General features: G+C 45.4%; 1 protein-coding gene across 5 annotated transcripts in view; it reads left to right on the forward strand.

The window, feature by feature from the left end:
• Positions 1-3666: 3666 nt before the first annotated feature.
• Positions 3667-20580, forward strand: part of glrbb (glycine receptor, beta b) — a 291220-nt gene continuing 274306 nt past the window's right edge. Inside the window, exons 1-2 of one of the 5 annotated variants that reach the window (XM_086010500.1) lie at positions 3667-4088; positions 4830-4975. In XM_086010500.1, coding sequence (XP_085866626.1) covers positions 4863-4975 — 113 coding nt within the window. In that variant the 5' untranslated portion in view covers positions 3667-4088; positions 4830-4862. Of the gene's footprint in view, positions 4089-4146; positions 4377-4829; positions 4976-20580 lie in introns of those variants that run through there. The other 4 variants (XM_086010490.1, XM_086010459.1, XM_086010470.1 and 1 more) reach the window with 4 other exon arrangements.

Consider the following 20580-nt stretch of genomic DNA (forward strand, 5'->3'; position numbering starts at 1 on the left):
CTTTACATCAAGGTGGGTCATGAGAACTTGTACACAGAAGTCATGGAGAGTGCAACAATTCTCCAAGGATTTTACCAGCACTTTACTACTGAGCAAAGTCTCAGGGCTCGATTTTGCCAGGCATGAGGAGGTGGGTTTGGAGGCGTGTGAGGCGGTAAAATCACAAAAAATGGCACGCGGGCCCGATCCCGCCTCCGAGCAATTTTCCCAGAATCGAGGTTTCAGACCCCGTTTCTATCCCGCCGCCCTTAAGGCCCTTAACAACCTCTTAATTGCCTCTATAATCCAATTTTGAGAGGCCTTTCTGATTTTTAGACATTTCCCTCATCCTACACGCCAGGTAATGCTGGCGGCCTCACAAGTGTATTGCTCACTAACAGCTACAGCTCCACCATTAAAAAATAGTTTTCAGCAATCATCATTTGCAGGTGGCAGAACTTTGTTGTCTCAGGTCTGGGGGATCTTTTAACAGGCCTACTCATTGTTGTGGAAGTTTGGAGCCTGAGACACATCTCCAGTGTGACCCCCTGGAAAACCCCTCTCCCCGCCTTGACTGAGCGCTTCCTCAACTGAAGTATATAGCAGAAGCATGGGAACCATTTATTTCCTTTACTCCTGGACATCAGATTCAGCCGAAGACCAGCCATAGAAGCAGCATAACCCTGAACAACAGCAGGAGCAACAACAGGAGTGCCAAGCTGCTGCTCACCCACCTGAAGCTGCACAGGCCAGAAGGCGCAAGCGTGCAACTACATTGCTGCTCGGGATGCAAGGGACGCACTCATGTTGGCCAGATTTGCTTAGCCTGCACAATCAAACACTTTTGTCTCACACCTTCTTACCAGAGCATCGACAATGGACAAGAACCTACGGATTCCTATCACTCTGACCACCATACTGACAATTGCAAGTTGCCCTAAGCCCTCAATGTGAAAGTCCCATTTGCGAAATGACACAGGCTACAACTTCAACAGTTTGCCATCAAATCTGTTTATGTTACCATGACAGGGATGGCTGGTCCAAATATAATACATCACAGCACCCACATGACTACCCTTGTGACTACTTGTGCTTTATCTTCCTCTTACGCGTGCTCCTACGTGGTGCTTCCCCTGTGGCTTCAGCAGATGTGGAGGCCCCTTGCTCACTTTCTTGCTGCTCCTCTCTTGATGCCTCTGGCAGGCGTCGTCTGCGGTTGCGAACCTGTGAGGGCTCGGCAACAGTCTCCTCCTACTGCAGCTGTGCAGGGGCTGAGACGCCCATCTCAGTTGGGTGAGGACTCTGGTGGGGCTCTGACCAAGGGCTTTGCACTGGCATGGTTGTGTGAGCGCTTGGAGAGGAGCCCCCACTTCCTTGTTGTCTGCCACCAACATCCCTCTCATGGGTCAGCCTCACTTCAGAGCTAGCAAGTGGCTTGACAGCACCCTGCTGCACTTCAGGGGGGCAAAGAGAACCCGTTTCTGCACTGGAAGTCCTACTCCAGAGGACTTCCATGAAGGTCTGGTTTGTATGCTCAATAGCTGACCATCGCTTCTCAAGAGATGTCATTCTATTCTGAACAATGACCATGTTTTCAAGACCCTGGCGACTAAACTCCTCCATGGCCGTAGCCATCCTCTCCTCTACTGTAGCCATCCTTTCCATGGTGATGCGTTCATGCGTCCACAAAGACTCTGCTCATATTTGCGAGGGACTCCTCCATTCGCTCCACACTCACAGCGACCATGGAGACAAAATCTGCCAGAGACTCCTGCACCTGTTCCTGGAGTTCCAGCACCGCTCTCCTTCTGGATGGACCCAGAGGCACAGGGTCAACATGCAGCTGAGACGAGCTGGCAGAGTCCTGCACTCTCCAATGAGGACTCTCCACTGCTGTCCCTGTCTCCACCATCTGCTAATACTTACTTGTGAGCTGTGATATACCAGGTGCCAACACTACTCTATCTCGCAAATGTCCCACCGAGGTATGTCTGCGCTGGTGCTGGGTGCGCTGAATTCTGCTGACGCTGCGCCCTCAGAGGTTGCAGCTTCCTCTGAGGAGTCTGGAAGCTCAGGCTCTTCCTCCTGGATAGTGGAGACAGGGGCTTTCGCAGGTCCGATGGGGGTGTAAAGGAAAGAGTTAGAGATGTGAGGTCAAGGTTACATGCGCATTGAATAGTGCAGATGATCATAAGTCAATCTGTTAGAGCATCAGAATCATTATCAGTGACTCATGCAATGTCAATGAGGGAGGTGCTAATCTATTCTGTCACCAGCTTGCTGTGATGCGCCCGTCTGTCCGTCCCCCACTTGGGAATCGTCCTCGATCCCTGCGATTTCCAGGGCCGCCTCCTCCCAGGCGGTGAGCTGGGCTACTGAGGGTGGCCCTCCTCCTGTCATGGCTCTTTCTCTCTTATTGTGGGCTCTCTTTTCCTGCAATGAGGGACACAAGTGGAGTTTGAGTGAGAATGAAGAAGTGAGTGTAGAGAATGCATAGCATAGATGCTTAGGAGACAAAGGGCCCTCTGTGTGTTGTGAGTTGTTGTTGTTGTTGCATCACAGTGATAGGGAGCGTGAGGGATACATGGTTGAATAGTTAAGTGAATGTGACCATAGAGAGACAATGGGTAAGGGTGCAGGGATGTAAGTGTCAAGTGGGATGTGGAGGAAGAGGTTAGCAAAGCAGACTGCTGGTGAGGAGAGGCGATGGGGATCAGATTGAGGGTGATGGGAAAGTCATACTCACTTTCCTGTGCGGAGAAGGTCATGAAACCTCTTCCTGCATTGCAGCCAGGTTCTGCGGCTCATCGATATGGAGTTGACCTTCTGGGCCACTTGCAGCCACACAGCTTTAGTCTGCTGGGGTGGCTTTTTTTCTCCCTGAGGAAGGGAAGAGCACCTCCTTATTGGATCTTGCTCCCTCCACCAGAGTTTGGAGGGAGGGCTCATCGAAGCGTGGAGAACACTTTTGCCTGCTGGTGGACATAGTTGATCAATGAAATCCTTACTGCAATCACCATAATGTTTCCAGTCTCCAGAAGAAGCAGGGCTGCTTGCAGGCCTTAAATCCAGCAGCATTGATGACATCATCGGAGGCGACTTTCTGTATGAAAAGACTCATTGGGCCAGGGGTTTCTATTATGTCCGTGTATAATTGAGACATGGGACTGCAGGAGTTGGTTATAACAGGTCTTTACTGAATGGAGGCAACCTGGAACTACTATGCAAATGTTACTACACAGGCTTATATACAGGGGTGGTCACTGCTGGTACTGCAGTATACAGGGGCTGCAGAATATAGTTCCTTCTGCAAAGTACATACACTACAGTTTCCACACGCTGGAAATCAATTGCCCAATTAAGGGAAAATCATACTTTTTCCCCACTTCACTTCGGAGTCGGGATCCTGACACGAAAACCACCTAACACGTCCCAGCCCGCCCACACTGGCAAAATCGAGCCCTCAGTGTTCCAGGTGCAAGTGGAATCCTGAGAAGCTCAGCTCTCTAAGCTTAAGAGACAACTTTTTAATTCGAGTGAAGTTCATGGATATCAAAATAATGTTAGAATGTAATTATCTCAATATTGGGTTTATTTTCCACGTCAAGGGTTGGTGCAAGGGGAAAGAGATTAGTGAAGTGGGAAAGGGCTTAAGGGCAATGCCGTAAGAACATCAAACAGTACAACGCTTCTTAGATATTTTTAACATATTTTACAAAACCCTTTGATGAAGTACAAGGCAGAGTAACGGAATGGCCGATGAAGAATCTGGATTCCATTAGCAGCTTTGCCTTCCCCCCCGATTTATTTCCAAGAAACAGGTCTACTGCGCATGTAGCAAGGGCACACAACGCTCCTCCATCTTGAGAAACAGTATTATCCACAAAATACATTTTAACAAAAGTAACAACCACAACAACAGCAGCCACTGGGTTAGTCGTGCAGCGGTTTGAAAATGCAGTGGGGATGACTGACGGCGGGGCAGTAAGACTGCAGCTGTTGTCTGAGGTGCTAGTACTGTCAAAGCCCAGCGCTGAGGCGGGGATGGAGAGCAAGCACAAGGCACACCACACATCTCGGCTTTTTTAAATTTCGCACCAACATTCACGGTGAGTAGGAACCATCAGAAATAATTTTTACTCCCCACCCCCCCCAAATGATTGTGCGGGCAGTGTGAGAGGAGCTGTGCCGGCGCCTTCGCCCTTGGTCTTGCTGTATGGTGTTGTACTGGTCGCGGTCCCCACACCCTCCCGCCTCTGGCCGGATGCGGCTCGATGTTCTGGCGCTGTTTTGTTGACGAAGCCGGCAGAAATCTCTGAAAAGGATGCAACGAGCTTCAGTCGCAGTACAACTGGAATGGGCTTGTTTTTAGCCCTGCAATGTAATATTTTTCATGTGTACGTGCTCCATAACAAAGGGCAAAAATGCAATGCATCGTTCGGATTACTTAATGATTTTTTAAGGAACCCGTGCTTAACGCGTTTATATTTCTTTTAAAACCTTTGAAAATTCGAACAGAAATGTCATTACAAGGATTTTGAAAAAGCTGGACGGGTTTTTAGTATCTGTGAGACTTAATACAAACGGGACATGATTTTTAATAGTGAATACGTTCTTGTATTGGACATCAGATCCAAGAGTGGTTAGAAAGGGGGCGGTGGCAGCAATATAATTTTGCCGTCCGGTGATCAATATGGGCTCTAGAGTTGGGCCATCAATCTTGTTACACACACTCTGACATGGACACATACACACCTGATTAAATCTGTTTAGTATTTCTCTATTTTGTCATTTGCAAAATGGAGTTCCTGGAAACGTTTTAACATGTGCTGACATTTTTCCTGTTCCAGATTAGCATTAGTGCTGGACCAATCAACTTCAGAATGGAGCTGATCAAGGCATCTCTTCTTGTCATCTTCTGCTTTTGGATTGAACAAGGCTTGTCCAGTGTTAAGTCCACAAAGAAAGCAAAGAAGAAGCAGCATCTGTGTCCATCGTACGTTGTCTTTTTTCTTTCATCTCATTCTGTACTAAAATTCGTATTTGTGTTTCTTTGAGTATCTGTTTCCCAAGTACTGATAGATAGTGGTTTCAATCACTTTGAACTCTTTCCAAATACCTTACAGCTTTATTACATAATGAGGGAAGAGTATCGATACTGCTGGATTTTGACCATTTTAAAGGGCCTCTGTCTTCACAAAAAAAAAATTGAGTGAGAATAACCAGAAAGGTTCATAGAATCATAGATGTTTATGGCACAGAAGGAGGCCATTTGACCCATCGTGTCTGTGCCGGCCGAAAAAGGTAGCCAGCCTAATCCCACTTTCCAGCTCTAGGTCAGTAGGCTTGTAGGTTACGGCACTTCAAGTGCATACCCAAGTACTTTTTAAATGTGATGAGAGGGTGTTTGACACTACCACGCTTTCAGGTAGTGAGTTCCAGGCCCCCACCACCCTCTGGATGAAGAAAGTTCTCCTCAAATCCCCTCTAATCCGACCAATTACTTAAAATCTATGCCCCCTGGTTATTGACCTCTCTGCTAAGGGAAATAGGTCCTTCCTATCCACTCTATCTAGGCCCCTCATAATTTTATACACCTCAATTAAATCTCCCCTCAGCCTCCTCTGTTCCAAAGAAAACAACCCCAGCCTCTTAGCTAAAATTTTTCAGTCCTGGCAACATCCTTGTAAATCTCCTCTGTACTCTCTCTGGTGCAATCTTTCCTGTAATGTGGTGCCTAGGACTGTACACAGTACTCTAAGCTGTGGTCTAACTAGTGTTTTAACCACCTCATCTACCTATCCTGCTACCTTCAGGGATCTGTGGACATGCACCCCAAGGTCTCTCTGTTCCTCTACGCTTCTCAGTATCCTACCATTTATTGTGTATTCCCTTGCCTTGTTAGCCCTCCACAAATGCATTACCTCACACTTCTCCGGATTGAATTCCATTTGCCACTTTTCTGCCCACCTGGCCAGCCCATTGGTATTTTTAAATACACTTAATATGGAGATAGACACATTTTTGCAAGATAAGGGAGTGAAGGGTTATGGGGAGTGGGCAGGTAAGTGGCTTTGAGCCAAAGATCAGCTATAATATTGAATGGCGGAGCAGGCTCAAGGGGCCAAGTGGCCTATTCCTGCTCCTATTTCTTATGTTCTTATGATATATTCCTGCAGTATACAGCTATCTTCCTCACTACCAACCACATGGCCAATTTTTGTATCATCTGCAAACTTCTCAATGCCCCCTACATTGAAGTCTAAATCATTGATATATATCACAAAAAGCAAGTGACCTAGTACTGAGCCATGCGGAACCCCACTTGAGCTCTTGGCCTCCGCTGCTTTTATCCCCGCTGTGATATTGGGCCACCACCATTGTGTCATTTTCATCATGATGATGTCATGGAGAAATGCTGTCAGCATGATTTATGTCACTTGTTGTGTACTTGTTTACAAATAGGAGAAAAAGTTTTCCAAACTTTCACAAAGCCATTTTCTCTTTTAAAAAGAGATGCAAATGTGTTTGGGGAAAAAAAGCCACACAATGAATTTCTAGGCCATGGGCTCTTAACAAGTTTCCACATGGTAAGTTCCACATCATAAAGAAACACAGAGCAGCGAATAGGCACTTCTCCCCTAAGGCGGGAGTGCAGATCTGAGGGACAATCTGCCTATGCTCTAACTGACACTTTAGAGTCAGTTATAAACCAATGTTGGCAGAAGCTTGGTAGTGGAGATCCAGTCCATTCTGTTGGTTGTGCTATGATGCACACCCCATGCAGAACTGGAGAAAAGAGATGCAGTGGTATTAATAAATTCCTTTAAAAAAAATAACTGAATCATTAAGTCTTGAATAATTTGATCATTTTTGTAACAGTCATACTGCTGTAAGAAAATGTCATTCTGTTAATACAAGTACAGTGGAATATGACTTTTGTAATTTAACATAAGAAAGCAAAATAGTTCCATGCTTCATTTTGTCACTCTAGTATTATTTTAAACTGAGAGAATTTCTTCATGGAAAAACAGACATCTGAGTTCAATTGATTATAAAAACATGGACCTGATCTTGAAGCATCGCATTTGGACCTGGAACAGTTGCTCATATACTGTAGCTTCATTATAGCTATGAAGAAAATGTGTTTATTTTCAGGCTAGGCTTCTTGCTGTTTGGACAGGGACAAGTGTACAACTGTTTTACATACAATTAAGTCATTGGTGCATGAGCATACTAATCATATAATTTCTGCAATGTGTACACTGTAGTGTAGAATTTTCAATCGGTTATGCCTGACAATTGGATGTAAAGTAGGTTTAACCAGTTAATCAGTGTTGAGTGCCATTTACAACTCCTCAGATAATGAAGCAGTCCATGTCCGCATGCAACAAGACCTGGACGACGTTCAGGCTTTGGCTGATAAGTGGCAGGTAACATTTGTGCCACAGAAGTGCCAGGCAATCACTATCTCCAACAAGCGAGAGTCTAACCACCGCCCCTTGATATTCAATGGCATTACCATCGCTGAATCCCCCACCAGCAACATCCTGGGGGTCACCATTGACCAGGAACTTAACTGGACCAGCCACATAAATACTGTGGCAACAAGAGCAGGTCAGAGGCTAGGTATTCTGTGGTGAGTGTTTCACCTCCTGACTCCCCAAAGCCTTTCTACCATCTACAAGGCACAAGTAAAGAGTGTGATGGAATACTCTCCCCTTGCCTGGATGAGTGCAGCTCTGACAACACTCAAGAAGCTCAACACCATCCAGGACAAAGCAGCCCGCTTGATTAGCGCCCCATCCACCACCTTAAACCTTCATTCCCTCCACCACTGGCGTACCGTGGCTGCAGTGTGTACCATCTACAAGATGCACTGCAGCAACTCGCCAAGGCTTCTTCGGCAGCACCTCCCAAACCCGCGACCTCTTCCACCTAGAAGGACAAGGGCAGCAGACGCATGAGAACACCATCACCTCCAAGTTCCCCTCCATATCTTACATACCGCTATAAATTCATAGCAGTATGTAAGATATTTTGCACAATGAAGAAAACTACTTTTTGTATAATCACATTTTAAAATTTGTTATGAGTACTCTTTGCAGTAGTGTGATGCAGTAACAGAAAAAAATCATAAGTACGGAATTAACAATCTTAATTGAGTCTGTAGGGTAATTTCTATGAAATGGCAATCCTAGCATGGAGCATCATCCTCTGGGAGCATATACTGGGAGATTGGGCACTTCGCTGGCCATTATTTTCAGCTCAAGTGTGAAGTACGTAATACATTTTGGTTGGAAGAATGAGGAGAGGCAATATAACTAAACTAGCTGGGGAGCCCCGCGTTGCGAGGGCAATTTTGGGGCGCTTGGTCTCCCTGCCCCTGTGTGTCCCCCCTCTCCCTGTCATGTCCTCTCCCTGTCCTATCCCTCCCTCCCCTCCCCTCTCTCCCTCCCCTCCTCTCCCTCTCCTCTCCCTCCCTCCCCTCCCCTCCTCTCCCTCCCTCCCTCCCTCCCCTCCCCTCCTCTCCCCTCCCCCACCCCCTCCCTCCTCTCCCTCCCTCCCCTCCCCTGTCTCCCTCCCCTCCCCTGTCTCCCTCCCTCCCTCCCCCACCCCACCCCACTCCCCCGCTCCGCTCCCCCACTCCCCTCTGTCCCTCTCTCCGGCCCCTCCCCCTGCCTAGCGCCTGAGGTCCGGAGCTGAGGTCCCCCGCGTATCGCGCGGCTGATGGACGGCCGCTGTGGGCGGGCGGGCGGCGCGAGCCCCCCGCGATTTCCCGAGGCTTGGCCCCCCCCCCCGCGATTTCCCGAGGCTCTTCCCCCCCCCCCCTGCGATTTCCCGAGGCTCTCCCCCCCCCCCCCCCCCCCCCCGCGATTTCCCGAGGCTCTTCCCCCCCCCCCCCATTAAATTGTTATTTAATTCCCTAACACATCATTAAAATATTTACCTTAGTTCCCTAACACACAGAAAGTGTGGGGGAAAAAATTGTGAAAAATCAAGATGGCGGCCACTCACCTCGGTTCAGAAGGATAAGGCCCGCCCACACACGCACCGATTGGTCGACCGGTCAGGTCACCGAAGCGTAGGATTGGTCAATCGTCGAGTCACTCGACACTCAACTGTAGGAAGGAACCCGCCGTCCGATTGGTGGACCTCGACGTCACACGGTCGCTAATGAGATGCTAATGAGCGGAACGCTGAATGTTTTTGGGATACCGCGGGCGGGATTTTTGTCCGGCCGAAACGTAAATACGCCTATGACCGGTCCAGAATCGCAAGCTTTCTTTTGAGGTGCCGCGCGTGTCGGTACGCTCTGTAACTTTCAAACGTATAGAACACGGACAGACATCGGGACAGACAGAAGAGCCGCTTTATATATATAGATGGTACAATTTTAAAGGGGGTGCAGGAACAGAGAGACCTGGAGGTATATGTATGCAAATCTTTGAAGATGGCAGGACAAGTTGAGAAGGCTGTTAAAAAAACATGAGATCCATGGTTTTATTAATAGAGGAATAGAGTACAAAAGGAAGGAAGTTATGCTAAACCTTTATCAATCACTGGTTAGTCCTCAGCTGGAGTACTGTGTTCAATTCTGGGCACCAGACTTTAGGAAGGATGTGATGGTCTTAGAGAGGGTGCAGAAGAGATTTACTAGAATGGTAGCAGGATGAGGGACTTTAGTATGTGGAGATACTGGAGAAGCTGAGGTTGTTCGCCTTGGAGCAGAAGAAGGTTAAGAGGAGATTTGATAGAAGTGTTCAAAATCATCAATGGTTTTGATAGAGTAACTGTTTCCAGTGGCAGAAGGGTCAGTCACCAGAGGACACAGATTTAAGGTGATTGGCAAAGAACCAGAGGTGACCTGAGGAAGAACCTGAGGAAACATTTTTTTTATACAACGAGTTGTTGTGATCTGGAATGCACTGCCCGAAAGGGTGATGGAAGCAGATTCATTCGCAACATTCAAAAGAGAGTTGGATAAATACTTAAAGGGAAAAAAAATTACAGGGGTTTTGGGAAAGAGTAGGGGAGTGGGACTAAGTGGATAGCTCTACCAAAGAGCCAACACGGGCATGATGGGCCGAATTGCCTCCTCCTGTGCTGTATCATTTTATGATTCTATGATTTTTCATCCCAAGGACAGAAAATCATGGGCATCTGAATTCCTAATCTGTACTCGCGATCAGTGAAACTCCCTGCTGGGAGAGCAATTTCAAAAAATTACTGCTAAACAGTTTGACAAAATGTTTTTCACAAAGCAGAAGATGAGTACTGTAATAGATTTTAAACAAAAAGTATTAACAGCTTTAAGAAAGAGCTTGATCAATATCTGATGAGGAACATGATTGATGCCAATAAGGATAAGTAGAATTAGAAATAATTAAATACTTATCAAGATATTATTCTGAGCTACTTGGATATGGATGTGTACCAAGGAAAGCAACTTGCAACTGTGGATAATGTGGGATGCAAGATTAGATAGATATTCTAGAGTTTTACTTGATTTAGTTTTGGGGACACAAGATGATATTTGTATAAACCACCTCCTAAGATTAATGAGTTGGTAAAGTTCATGATTGAGCAGATTGGACATCATCTGAAGAAAGATTGGGCTTGATTGCTTGAAAGACCTTTCTTGTTTCATGCTTCTTATTTAAGTGGTGTGTTGCTTAAAATGTTGCATCCTCAGAAAACAATGCCACATCAGTTACAGGTTTTCTTTTGTTGCATGTTGTGTGATCTATAACCCATGCCCAAGTTATGTATCATTGAATTGACAATTAGCAAGACTCATTCTCTGTATTAGCTGTTTTATTTGCCCCATATTTTGTAGTATCAGAAGTAGTTTCCTATACTTTAATTGTACAAGAATGCACAAGACCAAAGAGTGTAGAATGCATCAAATATTGCACCAACTAATAATAGGCTGACACTCCAGCGCAGTATTGAGAGAGTGCTGCACTGTTGGGGGTGCCAACTTTTTGGATGAGACGTTAAACCGAGGCCCCGTCTGCTCTCTTAGGTGGCTGTAAGACCCCGTGGCACTATTTCGAAGAGCAGCAGGGGAGTTATCCCTGGTATCCTGGCCAATATTTATTTCTCAATCCACACCACTAAAACAGATTATCACTTTGCTGTTTGTGGGAGCTTACTGTGCGCAAATTGGCTGCCGTGTTTCCTACATTACAACAGTGACTACACTTCAAAAGTACTTCATTGGTTGTAAAACGTTTTGGGATGTCCTGAGATCATGACTTGCATTTATATAATGAATGCCTTTTTCCCTTTTTCATGTGCTTTGGCTCTTCTATGGTTGCAGAAAATACCTTTTTGTATGTCCACTGTAGCAATTTATTTCTTATTTTACAATCTCAAATTTCATACTCAGTAATCTGTTTTCCAAAAGGAATTAATTTAATTTTCCGAGCCAATCTTCATGGCTCAATGATCTAACATCTGGAATCATCTTTCCTGCCCCTCTCTCTGCCCTATTTTTTTATGGGCACAGTGTTCCATGTTTGAACTCAGCAGTGCTCTTTATGGTATTAGTATCACGTCTTTTAACAGATAGGAATAAGTTTTGCAGACCCTTTGACAATGATTCTCTGTCCATTGAAGTCAATCCAGTAAAAAAGCAGAGTGCTGTGATTTTGCAATTCCCATCGGCTGCATGTGAGGCCCTGCCACAGGCATGGGGTCTTGCATAACTTACCCTAAATAATAGGAAACTGATATACAAAACCAACATATTATAAAGCTATGATATCATTGGCACCACAGGGACCTGATTTAATAATAGCACAGGTTGGACAAACATACCGAGTACAAATAGATAAGACAAATTGGGAGGAGGCATAGCTTGTTATGTGAAAGAGAACTTGATTATAATGGAGATTGCGGTAAGTTCTAGAACCATCGGATATGGGCTCAAGCTTAGAAGTGGGAAGGACTGCCTAGGGAGGTAGATAGTGTGAAAATATTGAAGGCAGAATTGGCTGGATTTTTGAGGGAGTGGGTGATTGAGAAGTATTAGTTTTGGAACTGGCCAGATGGACCACGGTCTTTTTCGGTCTTGTACTTTTCCTATGTACAGTACCACCTTATTTACTTTTGTAATTGCTGTCTGCCAAAGAGTTGGTGCTTAATCATTATAGTTGAATCATTTTTCTGACTCACTTTACTTAGTACTATGCTGTTCATTTTATAATTACATCTGTTGTCTTTAGGACTAATGTGTTACCTTGCACTTCTGAATGATAAAGAACAATGATACTGTGCTGAATTGCCAATGAAACTGTGCTGAATTGCCATTCATGTTCCAAAGGGAGCTATCTGTACATTAACAAGTCTGTCTCTAAGAGGAGACAATTCAGCATATCAGACTTTTTTGGCAGTAGAACTACACCCAGAACCTGTCATGGAAAGGTTGATGCTATATGTTTTCCTGTTAGGGTTGGAGATTACAAGTTCCCGAATTTTATTTCTGATATCAGAAAATAGCAATTAAGCTTGGGCAGGTGGTTGATCCTATTCAGCTGGCCATTTTACAATTTTCACATACTTAAGAGGCTAGCAGACTGTTAAGTCTATCTCAGAGCTGCTGTTAAGGGACTGAAGTCTATGCCAAACCCAGCAAAAGTATAGAAAAATACATTTTTATTCTGTTGTAGTTGTCACGTGAGGAATGGGACAAATGGCAGCTGAAGGCACACGGGTGCAAGATTCTCAGAAGACTATATTCCAGAGAGGGTCTACAGTAGGTCTTACCTGAGACTGACCAGGGAACAGCATTAGAGAATGTTGAGGCTTGCCAGGGATATGATTATTGGACTGTGTGAGATGTAAACAGAGATCTTGAGGTTCTCTTCCATAACTAGAATTGCTCTGCCCGTGGCTGTGAAGGGTATAGCTGCCTTCAACCTAAAGATTAGCTCGAGAGCCTTGTCTACCTGTATTCAGGACATGACTCGTGCACTGTTTTGCAAGAGTAAAAGGCTTGTTCATTTCCACAGAGGTGCAAAGCAACAGAGGCAGGGAAAGCAACAATTTCACACTATTGCTGCCTTCTCAAAATTATTGAGCATCAAAAAGTACAGAAACATACAGATTAGGATGCCCATGACAATCCTATGATTTACATCAATTGCAAAGATATTCATTCCATCAATGTGTAGGTAGTCTGTGATGCACAAAGGAACAAGTCCCACACATTAATGCATTTGACCGCTTCATTCTCAGCTAATTGTCTCTGGTTGGAATATGACAGCAGACTACATGACCGGGACTAAAAGGGTTAAATATGAGGACAGGTTGCAGACATAAGAACATAAGTAGGATCAGGAGTAGGCCATATGGCCCCTTGGGCCTGCTCCGCCATTCAATAGGATCATGGCTGATCCGAACCTAGACTCAAGTCCACTTCCCTGTCCTCTTCCCCGTAACCCCTAATTCCCTTATCTGCTAGGAAACTGTCTATCTCCGTTTTAAATCTATTTAATGTTGCAGCTTCCACAGCTCTCTGGGGTAGCAAATTCCATAGATTTACTACCCTCTGAGTGAAGAAGTTTCTCCTCATCTCAGTTTTGAAAAGGCAGCCCCTTATTCTTAGATTATGCCCCCTAGTTCTAGTCTCGCCCATCAGTGCAAACATCCTCACCGCATCCACCCGATCAATCCCCCTCACAATCTTATATGTTTCGATAAGATCGCCTCTCATTCTTCTGAACTCCAATGAGTAGAGGCCCAACCTACTCAACCTTTCCTCATACGTCAACCCCCTCATCTCTGGAATCAACCAAGTGAACCTTCTCTGAACCGCCTTGAGAGCAAGTATATCTTTTCTTAAATATGGAAACCAAAACTGCATGCAGTATTCCAGGTGTGGCCTCACCAATACCCTGTATAACTGCAGCAAGACTTCACTGTTTTTATACTCCATCCCCCTTGCAATAAAAGCCAAGATTCCATTGGCCTTCCTGATCACCTGCTGCACCTGCATACTAACTTTTTGTGTTTCATGCACCAGGACCCCCAGATCCCTTTGTACTGTAGCACTTTGCAGTTTCTCTCCATTTAGATAATAACTTGCTCTTTGATTTTTTCTGCCAAAGTGCATAACCTCACACTTTCTAATATTATATTCCATCTGCCAAATCTCTGCCCACTCACTTAGCCTGTCTATGTCCTTTTGCAGGTTTTTTATGTCCTCCTCACTCGCTGCTTTCCCTCCCATCTTTGTACCGTCGGCAAACTTGGATATGTTGCACTCGGTCCCTTCCTGCAAATCATTAATATAGATTGTAAAGAGTTGGGGTCCTAGCACTGACCCCTGCGGAACACCACTAGTTACTGATTGCCAGCCTGAGAATGAACCATTTATCCCAACTCTCTGTTTTCTGTTAGATAGCCAATCTTCCACCCATGCCAGTATATTACCCCCAATCACGTGATTTTTTATCTTGATCAGTAATCTTTTGTGTGGCACCTTGTCAAATGCCTTTTGGAAGTCCAAATACACTACATCCACTGGTTCCCCTTTATCCACCCTGTTTGTTACGTCCTCAAAGAATTTGAGCAAATTTGTCAAACATGACTCCCCCTTCATAAAACCATGCTGACTCTGTTCTATTAAATTATGTTTATCCAAATGCTCTGTTACTGTTTCCTTAATAATGGACTCCAACATTTTACCAACCACAGCTGTTAGGCTAACTGGTCTATAGTTTCCAGCTTTTTGTCTACTTCCCTTCTTAAATAAGGGTGTTACATTAGCAGTTTTCCAATCTGCCGGGACCTTTCCTGAGTCCAGGGAGTTTTGGAAAATAATCACCAATGCATCCACAATCCCTACCGCTACTTCTCTCAAGACCCTAGGATGTAGGCCATCAGGTCCAGGGGATTTATCCGCCTTAAGTCCCATTATTTTACCGAGTACCACCTCCTTAGTGATTTTAATCGTGTTTAGCTCCTCCCGCCCCCCCCCCCCCCCCCATTGCCCCCTGTTTGTCCAGTGTTGGGATATTTTTAGTGTACTCTACTGTAAAGACTGATACAAAATATTTGTTCAGCATCTTTGCCATCTCCATGTTCCCCACCACTAGTTTCCCGGTCTCATCCTCTAAGGGACCAACGTTCACTTTAGCCACCCTTTTTCTTTTTATACAGCTGTAGAAACTCTTGCTATCTGTTTTTATATTTTTTGCTAGTTTACTTTCATAATCTATCTTCCCTTTCTTAATTAATCTTTTAGTTATTCTTTGCTGACAAGGCTTGTATTCCCTTGAATATAGAAGATTATGGGGTGATCTAACTGATGTGTTAAGATAATAAATTGAGCTGATAGAGTGTTATAGAGCACAGAAGGAGGCCATTTGACCCATCATGCTTGTGGTGGCTCTTTGAAAGAGCGATCCAATTAGTCCCACTCCCCGGTTCTTTCCCCATAGCCCTGCAATGGTTTCCTCTTCAAATATTTATCCAATTCTGTTTTGAAAGTTATCATTGAATCTGCTTCCACCACCCTTTCAGGCAGTGCATTCCAGATCACAACTCGCTGTGTAAAAAAAATGTTTCTACATGGCGCCTCTGGTTCTTTTGCCAATCACCTTATATCTGTGTCCTCTGGTTACTGACTCTTCTGCCACTAGAAACAGTTTCTCCTTATTTACTCTATCAAAACCCTTTATGATTTTTGAACACCTCTATCAAATCTCCCCTTAATTGTCTCTGCTCTAAAGAGAACAATCCCAGCTTCTCCAGCTCTCCACATAACTGAAGTCCCTCATCCCTGATACCATTCTAGTAAATCTCCTCTGCACCCTCTCCAAGGCCTTAACATCCTTCATAATGTGTGATGCCCAGAATTCGATACAATACTCCAGCTGGGACCTAACCAGTGATTTATACAGGTTTAGCATAACTTCCTTGCTTTTGTACTCCATGCCTCTATCTATTAATAAAGCCAAGGATCCTGTATGCCTTTTTAACAGGCTTCTCAACTTGTCCTGCCACCTTCAAAGATTTGTATATGTGAACCTTCAGGTCTCTCTGTTCCTACCCCTGTTTGACATTGTACCATTTAGTTTTTGTTGTCTTTCCTCATTCTTCCGAACAAAATGAATCACTTCACAGTTTTATGTCTTAAATTTCATCTGCCCATTTCACTAATCTGTCTGTGTCCGCCTGAAATCTGTTACTATCCGCCTCACTATTTACTACGTTTCCAAGTTCCGTGTCATCTGCAAATTTTTAAATGATGCCTTGTATATTCAAGGCCAGGTCATTAATATATATCAAAAAGAGTAATGGTCCTAATACTTTCCCTTGGGGGACACCACTGTATACTTCACTCCAGTCTTAAAAACAAATGTACTCTGCTTTCTGTCCCTTAGCCAATTTCTTATCCACACAGCTATCACCCCTTTAATCCCATGGGCTTCATAGATAAAGATAGAGAGAAACTCTTTCCTCTGATGTGAGAGTCCAGAACAAGGGAGCAGAACCTCAAAATTAGAGCTAGGCCGTTCAGCAGTGACGTCAGAAAGCACTTCTTCACACAAAGATTAGTCAAAATCTGGAACTCTTTCCCCCCTCCCTTTCCCCCCCCCCCCCCCCCACCCCCCCCCCCCCAGAAAAAGCTGTTGAGGTTAGATCAAGTGAAAATTTCAAAACGGAGATTGATCGATTTTTGTTAGACAAGGGTATTAAGGATTACGGAACCAAGGCGAATAGATGGAGTTAAAATACAGATCAGCCATGATCTAATTGAATGGTGGAACAGGCTCAAGGGGCTGAATAGCCGACTCCTGTTCCTATGTTCCTTCCATTCAATGGAATGAAAATCAGGAGGGTTTTATAAAGGGTGTGCGATTCAACCCGGTAGATTACTATCCAGGCACTGAAGACGAAAATGTAGTCCTCAAGACCCCACTGCTCACCTTATAGCCACTAGTGAACCAGAGGTAGAACCAGCCACATAAAACTACTTGGCATCATCCAGCAAAATATCTGTTGGGATCCTGAAGCAGCGATTGAAGTTTCTTGGCTGCTTGAGGGAGGGCTTTACAGCATTAACTAGTCAAACTGCAGAGTAATTTTGGCTTGCTGCATGCTGCAAAACCTCATAATTGAGAAGGGACTGCAAGACAACCAGCAAAGAACATACATGTGCCAAGGCTTCGATTAGGAGTCACTACATCTGCCAGCACTGGTAGAAGATAAATTGGTTTATACATGGGAGGTAAGGGAGAATCTGATTAACACACATTCTCCATAGGTGGTGATGAACCATACAATTGGATGAATCAACAGGGCACCTGTCAAAAATATGACTCAGTCTTGTATGAAAAAGCTGTTTCATGCAGTAAATCAGGTGTGGCAAACCTATTAAACTTCAAGAATTGGGAAAATAAATAGTAATATGTTGAACCACCAGTTTTCAGCGCAATGTGAGGCTTTGTTCCCAACCATATTTACTTAAAATCTGACTACTCTCTCATTCCCTCTTTCTCACACTCCCTCCCTCCTCCTCCTCCCGTTCATCCTCTTGCTCTGTCTCATTCTTCCTCTCTCAGTCCCTCTCTTGCTCCCCCTTTCTAATTCCTTCTATTTGTCTTTCTCTTATTTTTTTCTTCCTTTTTCTTTTTCCCTCATACCCTCTGTTTCATTCTCTTTATTCACGACTGTCAATCCCTCTTTTCCTGCCATTTTCATTCCCTCTTTTCTCATTGCTGCTCTCTGTTCTCTCATTCCCTCTGTATCTTTCATTTCTCCTGGAGGAGCACAGATAATTCAGATGGTTGTAGGGCTGGAGGAGGTTACAGAAATTTTTAAAATTTTTAAAAATTTGTTTATGGGATGTGGGGGTCGCAGGCAAGGCCAGCATTTATTGCCCATCCCTAATTGCCCTTGAGAATGTGGTGGTGAGCCGCCTTCTGGAACGGCTGCAGTCCACGTGGTGAAGGTACTCCCATGGTGCTGTTAGGTAGGGAGTTCCAGGATTTTGACCCAATGACAATGAAGGATTGGCGATATACTTCTAAGTCAGGATGGTGTGTGACTTAGAGGGGTACTTGGAGGTGGTGGTGTTCCCATGTGCCTGCTGCCTTTGTCCTTCTAGGTGGAAGAGGTTCACAGAATCACAGAATCACAGAAACCCCACAGTGCAGATAGAGGCCATTCGGCCCATCGAGCCTGCACCGACACATATCCCACCCGATCCCTGTAACCCCTACACCAACACATATCCCACTCTATCCCCGTAACCCACGTATTTAATCCCCCTAACACTAAGGGTCAATTTATCATAGCCAATCAACCTAACCCGCACATCTTTGGACTGTGGGAGGAAACCGGAGCACCCGGAGGAAACCCACGCAAACACGGGGAGAATGTGCAAACTCCACACAGACAGTCACCTGAGGCCAGATTCGAACCCGGGTCCCTGGCGCTGTGAGGCAACAGTGCTAACCACTATGCCACCGTGCGGGTTTGGGAGGTGCTGCCGAAGAAGCCTTGGCGAGTTGCTGCAGTGTATCTTGTAGATGGTACACACTGCACCCACGGTAAGCTGGTGGTGGAGGGAGTGAATGTTTAAGGTGGTAGATGGGGTGCCAATCAAGTGGGCTGTTTTTTACTGGATGGTGTTGAGCTTCTTGAGTGTTGTTGGAGCTGCACTCATCCAGGCAAGTGGAGAGCATTCCATCACACTCCTGACTTGTACCTTGTAGATGGTGGAAAGTCTTTGGGGAGTCAGGAGGTGAGACACTCGCCGCAGAATATCTAGCCTCTGACCTGCTCTTGTTGCCACAGTATTTATGTGGCTGGTCCAGTTAAGTTTCTGGTCAATGGTGACCCCCAGGATTTTGATGGTGGGGGATTCGGCGATGGTATTGCCATTAAATGTCAAGGGTGGTGGTTAGACTCTCGCTTAGTGGAGCTAGTAGTTGCCTGTCACTTCTGTGGCGCAAATGTTACCTGCCACTCATCAGCCCAAGCCTGAACATCGTCCAGGTCTTCTTGTATGCGGGCATGGATTGCTTCATTATCTGTGGAGTTGTGAATGGCGCTGAACACTGTGCAGTCATCAGCGAATATCCCCATTTCTGACCTTATGTTGGAGGGAAGGTCATTGATGAAGCAGCTGAAGATGGTTGGGCCTAGGACACTGCCCTGAGGAACACTTGCCACGATGTTCTGGGGCTGTGATGATTGACCTTCAACCACCACAACCATCTTCCTTTGTGCTAGGTATGACTCTAGCCAGTGGAGTGTTTTTCCCCCGATTCCCATTGACTTCAGTTTTACTTGGGCTCCTTGATGCCACACTCGGTCAAATGCTGCCTTGATGTCAAGGGCAGTCACCCTCACCTCACCTCTGCAATTCGGCTCCTTTGCCCAAGTTTGGACCAAGGCTGTAATGAGGTAAGGAGCAGTGTGGTCTTGGCGGAACCCAAACTGGGCATCAGTGAGCAGGTTTTTTTTTGGCGAGTAAGTGCTGCTTGATAGCACTGTTGATGACACTTTCCATCACTTTGCTGATGATTGAGAGTGATAGGGCGGTGATTGGCCGGGTTGGATTTGTCATGCTTTTTATGGACCGGACATACCTGGGCAGTATTTCACATTGTCAGATGGATGCCAGTTCTGTAGCTGTACTGGAACAGCTTGGCTAGTGGCATGGCTAGTTCTGAAGCACAAGTCTTCAGCACGATAGCTGGGATGTTGTTGGGGCCCATAGCCTTTGCTGTATCCAGTGTGCTCAGCCATTTCTTGATATCACATGGTGTGAATCAAATTGGCTGAAGACTGGCTTCTGTGATGGTGAAACCTCAGGAGTAGACCGAATCATCCACTCGGCACTTCTGGCTGAAGATGTTTGGAAACGCTTCAGCCTTGTCTTTTGCACTCACGTGCTGGGCTCCACCATCATTGAGGATGGGGATTTTCATGGAGCCTCGTCTTCCCGTTAGTTGTTTAATGGACCACCAGCATTTAAGACTGGATGTGGCAGGACTGCAGAGCTTTTATCTGATCTGTTGATTGTGGGATCGCTTAGCCCTCTCTATAGCATGCTGCTTATACTTTTTAGCATGCATGTAGTCCTGTATTGCAGCTTCCTCATGTTGGCACCTCATTTTTAGGTACACTTGGTGCTGCTCCTGGCATGCTCTTCTACACTCCTTATTGAACCGGGATTGGTCCCCTGGCTTGATGGTAATGGTAGAGTGAGGGATATGTCGGGCCATGAGGTTACAGATTGTGGTGAAATAAAATTCTGCTGCTGCTGATGGCCCACAGCACCTCATGGTTGCCCAGTTTTGAGCTGCTAGATCTGTTCTGAATCTATCCCATTTAGCATGGTGGTAGTGCCATGCAACACGATGGAGGGTGTCCTCAGCCAGCTCGGTCAGTACTGGTGCTACCGAGCCACTCTTGGTGATGGATATTGATGGATATTGAAGTCCCCCACCCAGAGTACATTCAGCACCCTTGCTACGCTCAGTGCTTCTTCCAAGTGGTGTTCAACATGGAGGAGTACTGATTCATCAGCTGAGGGAGGGCGGTAGGTGGTAATCAGTAGGAGGTTTCCATGCC

This window comes from Somniosus microcephalus, chromosome 2, assembly GCF_052327205.1.
Source record: "Somniosus microcephalus isolate GS21.2 chromosome 2, FLI_Smic_1.0, whole genome shotgun sequence".
NCBI classification, from domain to species: Eukaryota; Metazoa; Chordata; class Chondrichthyes; order Squaliformes; family Somniosidae; genus Somniosus; species Somniosus microcephalus.